We start from the raw sequence: 15,418 nt of genomic DNA on the forward strand, positions 1-15,418 counted from the left end.
TCTGTGTCGGAGTTGCAGTTAAAGTGGAGACGGAGATGGAGTTGGAGTTGGAGGAGTCGCAGCCAAAGTCTAAAAGTCTTAGAGTCTGGCCCCATCTGCTGGCCCAAAGCTATTCATTAGACGCGCCTACACTTTGGCAGCGACGACAACAACAGCCCCAACTTGGCGTTTAGCAATTTCTGGCATTTTGACCCCGTGCACGGCTTCAGTTTGAGTTTGAGGTCTGCCCATGGGCTTGGGTACGAGAAGTACTAGTGCTCTGGGCATGGAATGGGCACCAGTAACGCCACCGCTCCGATGGCTGCCTGACTTTGATTGCGATGCCCGATTAGTGCGGCGCATTTAAATGCAACGGTTCACCCCCAAAAAAATACATTTCGAGTCAGGTGGCAACGCCGGCGGCCGAGATCGGTATCTTCATTATCTTTATCACTTAAATGGGGCGTATTTATCGACCATTCTTCTTATGCCGCTTGCAGGTTACTTACACTGAGAACAATTTCTGATGTTCTTAAAATTTCCTTTTCAAATGATTCAGTCTCACCTATATCGCAAAACCTTAGTCGCTTTCAGAAATTATGTTTTAAATTTCTGAAAAAGCTCATATTGTTTGAAGTCGCAGAAAGATTTTTGAGATATTTTCTTCTTAAGTCAATTGAAAATTTTTTAAGATTTACTCATTACCTTTTTAGAGCTTTCGAAGTATATTGCATTTACTTATGTACCTATATCTGCGCCTCCTAATATTTAAGCCCTTTAAACTAACTTTCTTAGTAAATATAGTATTTGGTTCTTTATAAATTGTCAATGCATGATCTTATGTTTTTGTGCTTAAGCATTGTTCTTAAGAAAACCTCGAAAGCTCATATAGTTTAAACTGTAATTAAAAAAGTTATATTCATACCAAATCCATTTATTTTGTATTTAACGTACAATATTGGATAGAAATAGTTTTACTTAGGATACGTCTAGGATTCACAAAATTTTAAAAACCACAAAAAACGTTAGTCTTACCCCTCTATTTGTAACTATTTTATCCCTGTGTAGCTATTTCCGCCGGCTGATGCAATTACCAAGCAATAGATTTAAATGTGTGTAGACGCTCTGCAAGAAAATAACCTGAAACACTTGCATAAATTAAGTGTACTTAGTACAAAGTTAGTTCTTTATTTCCAGCCCAGAACAGCTGAGCCTCCGTTTCTGCTGCTCTTTGCAAAAAGTGACGTCGACTGCGACTGCGACTGCGACTGCGACTGCGATTGCGATTGCGACTTAGGCGTTGAATCTTTAGTTTAGATTTTCTTCTCTCTTTAGTTGGGCACCCCAACACCCCACCCCCTCCAACTAGCCAAGTTGGTAGTTAGTTGTTAGTTGTTCGTTGTTCGTTGTTGGTTTTGGCCGTACTCGTGTCGCAGCTTTGCATCTTGTCTGTGTGTGCGACGCTTTGCCAACTGAAACTGAATTGTTTGCAGGTTCGCCAGTGCAATTTTCGTATAAATAGACTCACCTGCCGGCATTGGGCATCATTAAATAAAAACGTTCGTTCAATTAACAACTGCAGTGCTGAGGTCCCCAGTCGAAAGGATAATTCTGCCTTTTGGATTACACTTCTGATCGAACAAAATGAAGAACGTAAGTGAACGAAAGAAAAGGAGCTATTCGAAGCGGTTTTCAATACTCAGAAAAAGTGACAAATAAAAATGGGATTTGATAAGCAAATTTTGGGATATGTTGAAAAAAAAGTGTTTAATGAAGTGGAAATTACATAATAATCTTAGCCAAATTAAATTCCAAGCATAAAAGAACGCGGCTGTAAGGCAGAAGGGTGTTACAAAATATAATAAGGTGGTTGATATTTAATTAGACATCGTTTTAAAAAAATGTATTTTCTAGATACAAAGACTGTATTTTAATGTATACCAGGATAATTGTGAAAAAAGAAGTTGCCCTGTCAAAAAGGTAGAGGGCCTTAAATAATTGAATGTTTTATTTATATTTATGCTCTTTAGGCTCACCAAAAATAATATTTAGGAAAGCTGTTTTGTTCAAAAAATATATTAAATCATAGAGTTATATTCTAGAAGCATTTTTAAAATTCCGAATATAAATGTATAAAGTAAAATTATATTATTAAGCATTAAGTATTATTATGATTAAAATACCAAGCAATATTTAATTAGATTCTGCTCTAGAGTACTGTAGTTTGTACAAAAACTAGTTGTTGCTCATAATTTAGCTAAAAGGCAGACTTTCTGGGCACTCTGTATAGGCCTCGTTTTCCCATAAAACATATGGGCAGTCATGCTCGGGTTGTAAAAGTACTCGTAAATCAATCACCTATGGTGAGCTCATAACTTTTAGGCATTCAAAAACTCGGGGCCCTTTAGAGTGTTCATTTTGTTTTGTTGGTTAAATCTTCCGCAATTACGAGGAACGCCGGCAGCAAAGGCGGGTGCAAAAACATATAGCATATGCTATATGGCCAACGGGGGCAGACACGTCTTGCCATTTGAATGGCTTAAAAGCCAAAGGCAATTAACGGATTCAGATGCAGGCGCAGGCGCAGACACAGATGCGAGGTGTATAATGTGCCACGCAAAGGTCAGAGTCAGAGTCAGACCCACGGACCAACACCTGGCAGCTGTCCATCGGCCTGAAAAGTTCAGACACGAAATTGGATTCCCAAGTGGAAAATGAAGCCCAGCTCAGCTCGGCTCAGCTCAGCGACAATTGCCCAAGAGTCGATGTCGATCTGGGGTGAACTCGGGGTGGCCAAAAAAAAAACAAAAATAAAACCAAATTAAAACCGAAGACACCGATGCGACGGAGGACCACGCCCCGCGATTTCCATGCTCTTTTGTGTACAAGTTAATTGAGTCAGTCGACTGTCGTGTGTGTGGAAATGTGGAAAATATTTAATTGGCATCTATTTGCCGACCTCAAAAGGTGTCTAAAGAGCTCGCGGTATGTGAGAACGGCAAATAAAATAGCTAAAGCAATAAATCTCATCTCTCGGACTTGAGGACGTTACATAATAGCACCGGGCACGATTTCAAGACGTTTATTAGCTCGGCTAACATTGCGGCACTCTCCATTTCGTTTTCCCTTCGACAGTTTGCTCTATGTCTGCTGGTCGCCGCCCTGATGAGCTGCTGCCAGGCTGCCCCCCAAAAGGCGGAGGAGCCCATCGCCATCATCAGCCAGGAGTCTAATATTGAGCCGGATGGATCGTACAATTATGCGTGAGTACTAAAAAAACCGAATAAATTTAAATTTAAGAAAGACATTTAAAGCTGCTAAATAATAGTATTACCTAAAAACTAACAAACTATTTGCTCTTCTACAGTAAGACTTTTGTATCTCAATTAGTTGGATATATAAAATCGAATCAATAACAAGTGTTAATAGGCTCATTAGCTAGGTGAACTTCCACCTTTATTTACCTCAAGCCTCTAAAACTCAATGTAGTTTCAAGCAGCGCTAAAAAGATTCAAGTTTTATAGCCATTTAAATTTGTCCGTAGCTGACAATGTAAAAATTATTGCATATTTTAAGGCCTAAAGAATAAAATTACAAATTTCGTTTCAGTAAAAACTCCCCAAAAAGAAACTATAAATTTTGATTAAGCGATAGATTCAAAATCTTTTTGTGACAACCCCTTAACACCCCTATCCCTAGACCCATTAACAAAACCAGCTAATCGAAAAGAATATGCTAATAAAGCTAACCAAAAATGGATTAATGAACCATATTTAAGAAAGAGCAAGCTTTATCTGGCAGCCTGAGCAGAAATGTTAAAAGTTGATTGAATATTAATTTAATTTGCTTGGCGCCAGCCGGATGATGCATAACAACTTAACGACTTAAAATAGCAAATAAAGATTTGAAGGTGAATTTGTTTAGGCCCTGTGAGTAATTTTCCGATTATTTCGATTGCAGCTACGAGACGGCCAACGGTATTAAGGCCGAGGAGACCGGAACCCTGAAGAAGGCCACCTCTCCGGACTCCAGTGACGTGATCATCGCCCGGGGATCGGTGTCGTACACCTCGCCCGAGGGCAACCTGATCACCCTCAACTATTCGGCCGATGACGAGAACGGTTTCCAGCCGCAGGGCGACCACCTGCCCACTCCGCCACCAATCCCGCCGGCGATCCAGAAGGCGCTCGACTATCTGCTCAGCCTGCCCCCGGCAAAGCGTCGTTAGAGACGGACTACCCCCTTGGATTTTGACCCACGATTCTCTGACCAAGACACCTTCGATTCTGATGTGTAGATGCTGCGCTGTTGCTACAAGTTGATTGCTGCAAATCCCCAAGACCCCCGATCCCCCAATCCTAGACAATCACACATAAGACACAAGCCAAGGGCTGGAGCCACCTCATCCTTCTACCACTTTGGAGGTCAAAGGTCGGCCAAATCCACTGACTGAAGAACACAAACTCAAACGGATTTGAGGGACAACACCACACCACACCACACAAAAACCAAAACAAAAACAAAACCGAACAACACGATGATACATTATACAGATAGCCCCAGTCTACTTTCTTGCTTTCTTCCGCGAACTCTTTCTTTTACGCGAATCTCTTCAGATCTTTTAGTCGCCGGAACTTTGCCATTTTCGGACTCATGTGATATCGTCGATTTATCAATGAAATCAACAAAGAAAATGTAAAAAAAAATTGACAAACAAGAAATTACTTAAATAATATACAAGGAATATTATCCACAGCAAACTTTGTGTAAATAGTCTGTAAATTAGCTACACTTACACGTAGTCTAAGCCAAGAAGTCGATGATGTCGCTTCGAAAGTTATACAAACACTTGTGAAGAACTATGGAGATATTCTTTAGCCTTAGCTGCAAATAAAGAATTAAAGATTCTTTCGAAAAGTAAACGAGTCAAGTGTTTTAATTTAATGGGATTGCCCGAAAAGCAGAATCAAATATGACCTCTAATAATCCTTAATAGTCAAAGTAAGTATCTGATTTTAAAGCAACTTTGGCCTTTTAAGAATTCCACTCCCACTGATTATCTGGTGGATTCAATTTCTATCCGATGTTTGGAGCTACTGTCGTGGTCATAAATCTAAATTTACCATTTCTCAAATAACCGCGATAAAAAAACGCTGAAAATAGAGTTAATAAATGCACAAAACTTGTTGGCCAGATGCACACACATTGGGGATATGGCTTACATGGGAAATATATCTAAGTCCCTAAGACTCGCCGTTTATTCATAGACTCTGCCCAAAACAAACGTCCGTTTATATTGTTTCATTCTGTTTTGCACCTCAAGGCGAGATATAGTTGATAGATTCATTTTATGCAAAGTGGCCAGACGCAGGCTGGCAAAAATGCTGTCACGTTGGTTCCGAAATCGCCAGAGAACCAGAATCAGAGTGATGTCGATGACGAGTGCCCATAGAGGATGGCACAACATTATTATTATTTATTTATTTGAAAAACAATGTGGAGGCTGGCTGGCTGGCTGGCCAGAGTCGAAGTCGTCTGCACCAAATTTCACACCCATTTTTCGAAAGGCCAGCGACAAACGGAACAAGTTCAATATTATTTATTGGCCACATTTTAGTTTCATGTTAAATATTTTGGTAGAGGAACTTTGTTGCTAATTTCGTTGCCTATATAAGAGTCTTTGTTTACCGATGGGGATCGCCAGTCGCCTCGAGATATTAGCTTGGATTGTATTGACTGATATTGATAGAGATGAAATTCCTACTGCTGATTGCCCTGTTTGTGGTTGCTGCCTCGGCGACGGACAGCAATGACCCGATTTCCCAGGAATCCAATGTGGAGTATAATGGCAAATACCATTACCAGTGAGTTTGTGGCCCTTAATCGCACTTCAGCACTTCAGAGACTATTATTCCGCCCCATTATCCAGTTACGAGCTCAAGGACGGTTCGAAGGCCACTCAGGATGGCGTGTTGAAGACGGTGAATGCCGATCACAATGGCGAGTCAGTGCATGGCAAGTACTCCTTCGTGGGCGACGATGGCCAGACATATGTGGTGTCCTACGTGGCGGACGAGAACGGATTCCAGCCGGTGGGCGAGCACCTGCCCACGCCACCACCCACTCCCGAGTCCGTTCTGAAGGCCCTGGAGTACATCCGGCTGCATCCCTACCAGACGCCCGAGAAGAAGCACTAAGCATGCCACTAGAACTGAGCCAAAATGTGATTGGAACCAAAAAGAACTGAGACAATTAAAACAGATATTTAAAAACAACAAAACGATAGATTGGCTAACCGGAAACAAAGGTGTTCAAATAGCTCAGTTCGATGTTTACTTAGGGTTGCAGCGCAGTGGCTCATGTGTGCCAAAATGTGTGTTAAATTTGCCTTATTTAGCAGCTTTTGGCTCTGCTGGCCATCTTGCTAAACAATTACTAATTGAAAGCTAAATTGTTAAACAAGCAATTGGAGCCGAAGCAGAGTGGCAAGAGTCTCAAGGCCGCGTATCCGCAATCAGTTTAAAAGAGATTCACCATTAGAACTTCCAATTCGACTAGGCAAAATCAATCAATAGGAATTATGTAAGCCAAACAGAAACTGAAAGTGTGATTCTGTGTTTTGTTACCCTCTTTTTAGTTCACATTAATATGTTAATTTTAAAATCAAATTCATGGAAGAACATTGACGATTCCGGGAACAAGCTGAAAAAGAATAGCATTTCTCTAAACCGAAATTTAATCAGATATGTATCGGAGGTAATTTCCATTTTTGTCGCTCAACTCTTTTGTTTCTGGCCAGCCAAGTTCATTGACCATTCCGTAGCCGCAGAAATCTAGGCTCTATGACACAATTGTGGTTAATATTCGCAGCATATAGCCAACATATGGGTATAAGAAGACAGCGTTATCAATTGGATTTATGGCCAACAATACTCCACATTTTTTATTGCCTGTTTGTCTCCACCTTTCACCGTTAGCTTTTCGACCATCGAATATTTCCCTAATTGAGACGTGATCGCAATTGTAAGTTAAGAGCAGCGATATGACTGATAGAAATATTTGACAACTTCTGGCAGACAACATGCCACACTCAAATCCTTAACGGTATCCTAAGGAGTTGGTTGGGAAGACAACGGAACTGTCCGACACCGACTTGCAGCCAGAAAAAGAATTATATTCCGCTCAGACAAATCACGTAGCCTGTCAAGATCTACGATATGTGGCGCGGGGTGGAGTGCTGTAGACAGAAGACTGAAGACTGAAGACTGTCACCTGCTGACATCGTCGTTCCATCTTCATCTCTTTTGGCGGTGCGATCTGATGTTTACTCATCGCGGGGCAATAAAACCGAAACCGAAACCGAAATCTGAAATCCGAAATCCGAAATGCGAAAAAAACCCCTGGCAGCGCCCGCTCGTAATTTCTGCCAGTACTTCGAAGCTTATCTAGTGCGCCCATCGTAATGGCAGTCGTAAGCAGCCGAAGCCTCGAGAGCAGAGTATAAAAAGCGCCACTTCGGTTCGGCCAGTCAACAGTCAGTCGCTCGCCAACCTGCTGGATACCGATACCGATACCAATACCGCCCCCACTTGAGTCCCAGTCCAAGGATATATATAGCCCCCACTCCAACATGTACAAGTTCGTCGTGCTCGTCTGCTCCGCCATGCTGCTCAGCTATGTCCTGGCCAGGCCCCAGGATCAGCGGGCAGGAGCAGCCAGTCCCACATCCACGACCACAGCCGCCACCATAGTCAAGCAGGATAATGTGAACAATGCCGATGGGAGCTTCAACAGCAGGTGAGTTCGGGTTAAGCTATGAAAAGAGGATCTCCCAATAACTATGTTACAATCTCTAGCTACGAGACCTCCAATGGAATACGCGTGGAGAACATTGGCTACCTGAAGAAGATCATCATTCCGAAGACGGAGACCTCCGACGGCCAGGTGATCGATGAGCACGAGGAGCTGGTTCTGGTCCAGACCGGATCCTACAGCTACAGCGATCCCGATGGCAACCTCATCACCCTGCGCTACGTGGCCGATGAGAATGGATTCCAGCCGGAGGGAGATCATCTGCCCGTGGCCCCACAATAGTCTTACTTCATCCAGAGCCCCCACACTCCTACTTCTTATAATATTTCGCTTGAAAGTATTATGCACTGCCTGAATGCCATACGAAATTGAAATGTCCACAGTCCGTAGTTAGATTTAAGCAAACAAAAACACACCGAATCGCCTGCAAAGAGAGAAATAAATATTGGTAACGATAATAACGAAAAACGACAACCGAAGTGAAGTTACTTCTCAGCCTCGCGTGGCCTATACCATTACACTACCAAATTGCCCTTCACGCTTGCGGTTAACACTGATGATCTGCGAAGTGGGGATGGGATGCTGGATGGTGGATGGTGATCATGGCCCAACTGTCGGATTTGTTTACACTGTCGCACTGATGGCAAAAGCCCTCGGCACTGGATGACATTGATGCTGATATGGATATGGATATGGATAGGGCTAGAAATGGGGTATCGTGTGTTTGGCCAACTCAATGGCGCATACGCATACCAGATTGGCCGGACAAACGACGGACGTTTTATTACCATTATAGAGTAATTATTATTAAACAGCCATTAGGTGTGGATTGTGCCACTTCATCAGCGGCTAATGTGAGTTCAGTTGATCGACCATTGAGACACCGGAATGTTACCCATTCTCGTGGGCTTGGTCATTTTGGTTGGCAGCCTGCTGCAAATACATCCTGCCGAAACAGCCAAGCTGATTCCAGTGAGTAACCAAACATTAGATAAAATATGGCAAATAATTAAAGCATTTATTTTAACCAGAGCTTGGGCTACTTTGTGGAGATGAGGCAGATGGATTGCGTGGGCAATCCCAGTTACTTCGACAAGCTGCACTGCAAGATCCTGCCACCCAATAATAGGACCATAGAGGCATCCGTCATTATTATGCGACAGTTGACCGCTTTTAGTGGTTTACTCAGGGTGTCCATTCCCAATGCCAAAAAGGTCATGACCCAGATATTCGACATCACCTTCGATGTGTGCAAGGTGTTGCGTGAACGCAAGCGGAAGGTGCTTATCGACCTTTTGGTCAACACACTGGCCAGGAACAGCAATGCCATGGCTTGGAAATGTCCCTTTCCAAAGGTATAAAGTGTTTTCATAAATCATTTCATAAATCTATAGCATTTTGGCGCTCTTTCAGGGAAGTTTCGAATCTAAAAACATATCGGTTACCGATTTACCACCCATGTTGACCGAGTCTGAATTTTACGTAAATTTGGACTTCTTCATACCCAAGGTGGCCATTGCCATGAACGTCACTCTACGCGGGCATCTTTACGAAATTGCAAAGGAAAAAAACAGGAGGAAGAAATTTTTGTAAAGCTTTTATCGTTTAATTCCCCTTAAATAAATGAAAGGGATATTTTATAAAGCATTAAGCAGTTTCAAGTTGTATGAAACCATTTATTGACATTATGAATACACTTTAATGCACACTTTAATATGTAATTGGATTTTACTTACAATCTTTACAATTTTCATACATTACTATTGCTGCATACTTTAGGGCAGTTAAAAAAGACGCGAATGGAAAATGCCTAATTTTAAAATAAACCAAAGTAGTTTGCATAGCGACAGCTACAGTCCCTTAATTACAGTCCATTAATTAAAATTATACGCTCAATCGACAACCGAAATTATGAATATAAACAATTATGTTATAGATTAGTAATTACTTTAATTTTGATATCGTATCATTCAATAGGCAACAATGACAAGAACTAAACCAATGTCAGTTTGCCGCCGTGTGATCGACAGCAATGTTTGGCTTATGGTTGAACTATTTGCGGATGATTTTGCTACTCATCCATCTGATTAACTACACTGAAGCCAAGGTAATTTATTGGTTAGAAATAAAGTCAATAAATAATAGTCCAATATATTTTCAGAGACGTATAAGATGGGATTGCTTTGATTGCCAGATGGGCCCTCAGTATGCAGATCAAATGAAATGCAATGTTGGAGGCTCAAGGCGTTCCCTCTTAAATGTGGAACTTAATTTGCTGGAGGAACTGGACGCCATTAAAGTTTATGTCAAAATTTCGACCAGATTCAAGCCAGCAATTACGTATCGCAAGTTCTTTGACATTACCTTTAATGGGTGTCGCGTAATAACCGATATGGTTCAGGGCACAATGGTTTCGAATATGTTCAACGCAATCGTCAAATCGAGCAATCAACCCCGAAAGTGTCCCATAAAAAAGGTTTTTAAAATGATTTTGCACTTGAAACTTTATTTTAACGTTACTATTTTTGTAGGGCGTTATTTACTACCATAACATAAGTATCGAAGATGCTTTACCAATGTTTGTGCCCTCCACCCAACTTCACGTCCAAGCTGACTTTTACTCTCGCCGGAAATTGTACTTAAACGTTAGTGTAGTAGGAGAAATATTAGACAAATAAACATTTTGATTTTAATTAAACATTTTATGGACTACTTAAGCGGACTAACCGCTTTTAGTGACCACAAACAAAGATATTAAAACCTAAATTCAGAACTACGTTCTAGATTCGTATTTAAACCCACTTAAAATGCAATCACGAAAAATATCAATTATTGGGGTATAATTATAAAAATCATTATCCGCGCTTGCTTTCACTTATAGACCGAGCTTGGGCTTTCAAGCCAGACAGTATTAATTGATCAGTGCTGCAATTACAACATCATGGCTCAATTTCAATTGATATTTTTGCTCATTTCCATAGCTAGCCAAAGCGAAGCAGCCAAGGTACGCTGATATATACCATTCTGATTTCTATCAACTCTTCTTTAGACTTTTTCCAATGCACGCCTACAATTGATGTGGAAAACATTCAGCTGCTTCACGAATCCGGACTACATTTCCGAACACAAGTGTTTCATCTTGCAGACCGATAAGTCTCTGATAACAGCCGAGGTGATCTACATTAAGGATATTACCAAATACAATGCCACCTTCAAGCTGTCGATGCCTCGAAAGCCTTCCAGGGTATTTCAAAAGGTAATCGATGTGAATGTGGACATATGCCAGTTCGCCAAGGGAATCCACGGCCACAGATTCATCTCGTTTGTCCTCAAAGCCTTTGGAAGGCAGGCAAATCAGCTAAAGTGTCCTCATCCCAAGGTAGTTAATCGTATAGTGTCGAACCCCGTTAAATAAAATTCTTCCAGGGCCTCTACACGTACCCGAACATAAACATTGGCGAACATTTGCCAGCCTTCCTGCCAGAGACCGATTTCAAAATCGAAATGAATTTCCTAACCTCCGAAACGCATTTATTGAATACCAGTCTCACTGGATTCTTGTACGACCCATTGAAAAGGAAGGCAAAGATTACTTAATTGTCGAAAGCGAAATAAAATGGGCAATAAAAGCGGCCACCAGATGGGCTTCAAGGATTAGGTCCAATTTGGAGCGCTTAAGAATTAATCAAATACTTTATGGCCGGGCCACTTGTCAACGCAGCGGTACGTGATCTTTATGTCAAGTTCCGTTGACGATTGCCTCAAAATCGCCACTAGAGCATTATTTACGAGTCAAGCTCAAGATTGGCCGCATCGACAAGGCATTTCATTTCACAACAGCCTGAATATTTATGGCCAGCAACGGGGTTCTGTGTGCCGAGTTGGCTCTCAGCACTGAAGCCCAAGCCGAAACCGAAACCGAAATGTCAAATGTTGTTCATAAGAACGGCAGCAGCTCGACAAATGCTAAGAATGTAAGGGTGAAATCGTTTGACATTTGCAGATGCTGCAATTTCCCCTTTTTGCCAGCAGCAACAGGTCAGTGTGTGAGTGGGGCAAAGTGTTGATGGTGGGATGTTTCGATGTCTCGATCTTTCGTTGGATGTTTGGATTTGTGGATTTGTGGATCTGTGGTGGTGCACTCGAAAGCTAACCTTGCCCAGCTTTCGTTTTTTATTTTCATTTTCGCCAGTGCGTGGAGCTGCAGCTTAAAAAGTTGCACAACCTGCAATGAATCACCGGCAACAGCAGCAACATCAACAGACACAACAGCAACACCAGCAACATTGGCAATCTGGAGGCTTGGCGGGCGTTTGACTTGCAGTTGTGGGTGCGGAAGACGAAGACGTGGCCAAAACATGATGGTTCAGGAGGGGGAGAGGTCGTTTGTCGCAATAGGCGTTGGAGTTTTGCTGCATTTCGGCCTTTTTCGCCGGCTCTTCGGCGGTTGTTCAACTTGTCTGCTGCATTGTCTCTGTTGCACCTTCCCGATTGAATTCGCCTTTTTTTGCCAACTACTTTGTGTGTGTGTGTGTTCTGTTTGGCCCAAAACGCGTTGCAGATTAACCCAATTGTTTGGCAACTAATTAACATTTGCCAAGACACGGGCTCGCTTTGAACTCAATTATCGTCTTGCCTCATCTGCAAAGGCACATTGGCTGTTACAACAATTTGCGCCTCGCCGGTGTTGGTGTATTGGATCCCATCCCCCGAACTGCCGCAATTACAAGAATCTGAGGCCGAGTGCGGGTCTGAAAATCCGAATCTGAATCCGAAACCGAAGTTGGGAGCAGCATCTTAGATGCACTTCGAGTGCACTTCTGCCGAGCCAGAGAGCGAGAGCCCAAACGAACCGAAACGAGTCGCGCTTTTGGCCAAGTCAACAACGAAAGCAAAAAAACTCGTTCTGGCTTGTTTCTAAATAACGGCATTGCGAAGATGAACGACCGGACGCGCTGGCGATGGACGGACGTTTCGCAGACATTTGAGCCGGGCCTACAAGCAGGCCAAATACGAAAAGCGACAAAAAGCCGGGCTAAGGTGGGTGCCAGAGTTTTGGGCTCTAAGCTAAATCTATTGGACTCGGAAACTGAGACGATAATTAAATATATCTGTAATTTAAAATATATAATTTTTAGAATTTATAAAATTTTTGTTTTGAGCTAAGAAGCTTCTTATTCTAAGTTTGCATGCACCATAATCAAAAGACTTAGGAAACGAACTTGATTTTTATTTAAATAAATTTAGTTTATAAATAAGTAGAACAAATGGATCTGTTGTGGTACTATCATATATATATCAGATATGAAGAAAAATTAAACCTTAAACCTTCTGATTTCGCATCGTCTAAGACTAGGGAACAGCCTCAAACGAGAGCGACAGTGAATCGTTTTTTTTCCTATTTTAGCATTTAAGCGTCGACGAGCCTACAAACAACAATTACCGATCTGTTGGATCAGACAGCAGCAACAAAAACAAGAGCTTCTATGGCGAATTCAACTAGGCAACCTCTCCACTTCCACTTCCATCCCCATCTTCACCTGCAACTGCATCTGCATCTCCATCGGCATTGGCATCGGCATCCGAAACTGAAACTGAAACTGCAATTGCACGCTCTCTCATGCCGACTCACCAATACCAGTACCATTACCATGGGTATGATGGCGTGGGCATGGACACGAGTGCAGCAGGAGGATCAGATCGGATTGGATCGGATGGATCGGTCGGAGCGAGGCGCCTATATAAGGCCTAAATAGGGCCGCGCTTGGCACAGTGTCTAACGGAGCTGCTTTCACTAGCCAGTGTGATCAATCGGGCGACAAAGCGGGCCAAATCAGTGGAATAATAAATCAGTGGATAAGCAGCAAAAACTCATTGCGATATGAAAGTGCTCGTAAGTGGCCCACATAACCCAAGCTTCCCAAGCTGTCGGATTTTGTAATTTTTGTGAAGTTATTAGCAAGCTCAATTCTGAAAACTTTCTAATCAGAGAAACATTGTATGAAAATAGTGCAAAAATTTGTGATATTCCATGCATATAAGAAAAATGTCAATCAGCAACACAAGGATATTTTCCTGTAATGACCTGTTAAAAGCACTGAAACGATAGTTAATATTTGGGTTTAAAATACAACATTTAAATATTTAGTTTGCTTTTTCTTATTTAGTTTAATTTATTTAGTTTTTTGCTTTCTTATTTCCTGGTGCTACAAGGACTCTTATGCCTTATGGCATTTACAGTTCACAATTGAGTTATATGCTTATGTCTAAAATTTAATTCAGGGTTGAAATTATACATACTTTTCTGTTATTTAATATTTGTTTATTTCATTTAAACATTTGTATATTTCGGTACTTCCGAAAATGTAGTGTGCATGTTTTTCTTTTTGTATTTTATATCTTTCGAAAATGGTTTAGAAAAGATTACCTTTTTAGAACCAACATATTTTTCCAGAGGAGATTAACTAATTAGGCTAAAAGCAGTTTGGATATATTTTAAGGCTTCCGAAAATAATATTTTTTTTTTGAACGGGAACAAATCTGCAAATAATTGCGAATGTTTAAATGTTTATAAGCCTGCAACTATCTCTTGCAGATACTACTTGTGCTGTTGGTCCTTTCGTGCCAGGGGCAACACCACCATCAGCACCAGCACCCGAATGTGAACAATATACCACGTGATGACAAGCCGGATCACCATCGCCACGAAGATCACCGCGAGACCAGCACCTGGATACCCATAATCAAGTACAACAAGGAGCAGAGCGAGGATGGCAGCTACAAGACGGAGTACGAGACGGGCAACAGCATCGTGCACGAGGAGACGGGCTTCCTGAAGGACTTTGACACGAATCCGAACGGGGTGTTGGTCCAGCATGGCCAGTACTCGTACCAATCGCCCGAGGGCACACTGGTCAACGTGCAGTACACGGCCGACGAGAACGGTTTCCGGGCCACGGGCGATCACATACCCACACCGCCGGCCATTCCCGAGGAGATCCAGAAGGGCCTTGACCAGATCTACGCCGGCATTAAGCTGCAGCAGGAGCGCCTGGAGCAGCGGGCCAAGACGGATCCGGACTTTGCCAGGAAGCTGGAGGAGCGACGGGTGGCCAACCAGAATGGCCAGTACATCGGACTGCTGGAGAACCAGTAGACGAGCTCCGCCCATCCCATTTCCCCCCACCGAACCGAAACGTCCTGGAAACGTGACTCCTTCGCATTCTATATCAGCAACAACAAGACTGTGATTTCATTCTGCAAGTTCTTCCAAATCCCTCTACCACTCTGGTTGATAAACCTTTAATAACTTCTTAAATTTCCAACTAAGTTCCATACATACAGAAAAAAAAAAAAAAAACACACACACACAGTGGCGCTCAATCAAAATAATAATAATAATATGTTATTAACGAGTGTGAAAGTTTCGCTGCTTTGAAACAATAAAAGAAAAACTAACGTTTCCATTATGCCGAACCGCCTCGATGATGGGCTAATCATATTTTCTACTTTTTTCCGTTTTACAGCTGACCATATGCACGATGCGCAGACAGACGTGACAAAGCGTTTATGGGTCCTCATTATTTTGCCGCACTGTGTTTCCCCATTTGCCGTGCATCTTTCGTTG

The 15,418-nt window shown here is 42.1% G+C and overlaps 7 protein-coding genes across 7 annotated transcripts; all 7 read left to right on the forward strand.

Moving 5' to 3' along the window:
- The first annotated feature begins 1,514 nt into the window (after positions 1-1,514).
- On the forward strand, positions 1,515-4,901 carry LOC108137995 (endocuticle structural glycoprotein ABD-4). Its single transcript, XM_017259970.2, has 3 exons — positions 1,515-1,632; positions 3,115-3,242; positions 3,940-4,901. Exons 1-3 carry the CDS (start codon positions 1,624-1,626, stop codon positions 4,205-4,207), a joined length of 405 nt encoding a protein of 134 aa, XP_017115459.1. The 5' UTR covers positions 1,515-1,623; the 3' UTR covers positions 4,208-4,901.
- A 784-nt stretch (positions 4,902-5,685) lies between these two features.
- LOC108137891 (endocuticle structural glycoprotein SgAbd-3) lies at positions 5,686-6,251 on the forward strand. Its single transcript, XM_017259830.2, has 2 exons — positions 5,686-5,843; positions 5,909-6,251. Exons 1-2 carry the CDS (start codon positions 5,731-5,733, stop codon positions 6,174-6,176), a joined length of 381 nt encoding a protein of 126 aa, XP_017115319.1. The 5' UTR covers positions 5,686-5,730; the 3' UTR covers positions 6,177-6,251.
- Positions 6,252-7,496: 1,245 nt separating this feature from the next.
- On the forward strand, positions 7,497-8,259 carry LOC108137890 (cuticle protein CP14.6). Its single transcript, XM_017259829.2, has 2 exons — positions 7,497-7,776; positions 7,836-8,259. The coding sequence occupies exons 1-2, from the start codon at positions 7,610-7,612 to the stop codon at positions 8,071-8,073; spliced, it is 405 nt and encodes a 134-aa protein (XP_017115318.1). The 5' UTR covers positions 7,497-7,609; the 3' UTR covers positions 8,074-8,259.
- A 365-nt stretch (positions 8,260-8,624) lies between these two features.
- On the forward strand, positions 8,625-9,505 carry LOC108137917. The gene is made up of 3 exons (XM_017259857.2): positions 8,625-8,763; positions 8,823-9,146; positions 9,205-9,505. The coding sequence occupies exons 1-3, from the start codon at positions 8,680-8,682 to the stop codon at positions 9,382-9,384; spliced, it is 588 nt and encodes a 195-aa protein (XP_017115346.1). The 5' UTR covers positions 8,625-8,679; the 3' UTR covers positions 9,385-9,505.
- A 348-nt stretch (positions 9,506-9,853) lies between these two features.
- On the forward strand, positions 9,854-10,469 carry LOC108137879. The gene is made up of 3 exons (XM_017259818.1): positions 9,854-9,898; positions 9,953-10,267; positions 10,323-10,469. The coding sequence occupies exons 1-3, from the start codon at positions 9,854-9,856 to the stop codon at positions 10,467-10,469; spliced, it is 507 nt and encodes a 168-aa protein (XP_017115307.1).
- Positions 10,470-10,732: 263 nt separating this feature from the next.
- LOC108137880 lies at positions 10,733-11,388 on the forward strand. Its single transcript, XM_041707597.1, is given in 2 exon segments — positions 10,733-11,170; positions 11,218-11,388. Coding segments are annotated over 2 exon segments (609 nt in total).
- Positions 11,389-13,579: 2,191 nt separating this feature from the next.
- LOC108137913 (endocuticle structural glycoprotein SgAbd-2) lies at positions 13,580-15,256 on the forward strand. Its single transcript, XM_017259854.2, has 2 exons — positions 13,580-13,684; positions 14,387-15,256. Exons 1-2 carry the CDS (start codon positions 13,673-13,675, stop codon positions 14,945-14,947), a joined length of 573 nt encoding a protein of 190 aa, XP_017115343.1. The 5' UTR covers positions 13,580-13,672; the 3' UTR covers positions 14,948-15,256.
- The last annotated feature ends 162 nt before the right edge of the window (positions 15,257-15,418 follow it).

Source organism: Drosophila elegans, unplaced genomic scaffold (assembly GCF_018152505.1).
Source record: "Drosophila elegans isolate 14027-0461.03 unplaced genomic scaffold, ASM1815250v1 contig_183, whole genome shotgun sequence".
NCBI lineage: Eukaryota > Metazoa > Arthropoda > Insecta > Diptera > Drosophilidae > Drosophila > Drosophila elegans.

Bases quoted from the DNA above. Each gene is read 5' to 3' on its own strand.
- LOC108137917 (XM_017259857.2), top strand. From the start codon at position 8,680: ATGTTACCCATTCTCGTGGGCTTGGTCATTTTGGTTGGCAGCCTGCTG. The intron at 8,764-8,822 runs GTGAGTAACCAA...TATTTTAACCAG, and splicing joins AAACAGCCAAGCTGATTCCA to AGCTTGGGCTACTTTGTGGA. The intron at 9,147-9,204 runs GTATAAAGTGTT...GCGCTCTTTCAG, and splicing joins GGAAATGTCCCTTTCCAAAG to GGAAGTTTCGAATCTAAAAA.
- LOC108137890 (XM_017259829.2), top strand. From the start codon at position 7,610: ATGTACAAGTTCGTCGTGCTCGTCTGCTCCGCCATGCTGCTCAGCTAT. The intron at 7,777-7,835 runs GTGAGTTCGGGT...TACAATCTCTAG, and splicing joins GATGGGAGCTTCAACAGCAG to CTACGAGACCTCCAATGGAA.
- LOC108137995 (XM_017259970.2), top strand. The intron at 3,243-3,939 runs GTGAGTACTAAA...TTTCGATTGCAG, and splicing joins GATGGATCGTACAATTATGC to CTACGAGACGGCCAACGGTA.
- LOC108137879 (XM_017259818.1), top strand. From the start codon at position 9,854: ATGATTTTGCTACTCATCCATCTGATTAACTACACTGAAGCCAAG. The intron at 9,899-9,952 runs GTAATTTATTGG...ATATATTTTCAG, and splicing joins TTAACTACACTGAAGCCAAG to AGACGTATAAGATGGGATTG. The intron at 10,268-10,322 runs GTTTTTAAAATG...CTATTTTTGTAG, and splicing joins GAAAGTGTCCCATAAAAAAG to GGCGTTATTTACTACCATAA.
- LOC108137891 (XM_017259830.2), top strand. From the start codon at position 5,731: ATGAAATTCCTACTGCTGATTGCCCTGTTTGTGGTTGCTGCCTCGGCG. The intron at 5,844-5,908 runs GTGAGTTTGTGG...CCCATTATCCAG, and splicing joins AATGGCAAATACCATTACCA to TTACGAGCTCAAGGACGGTT.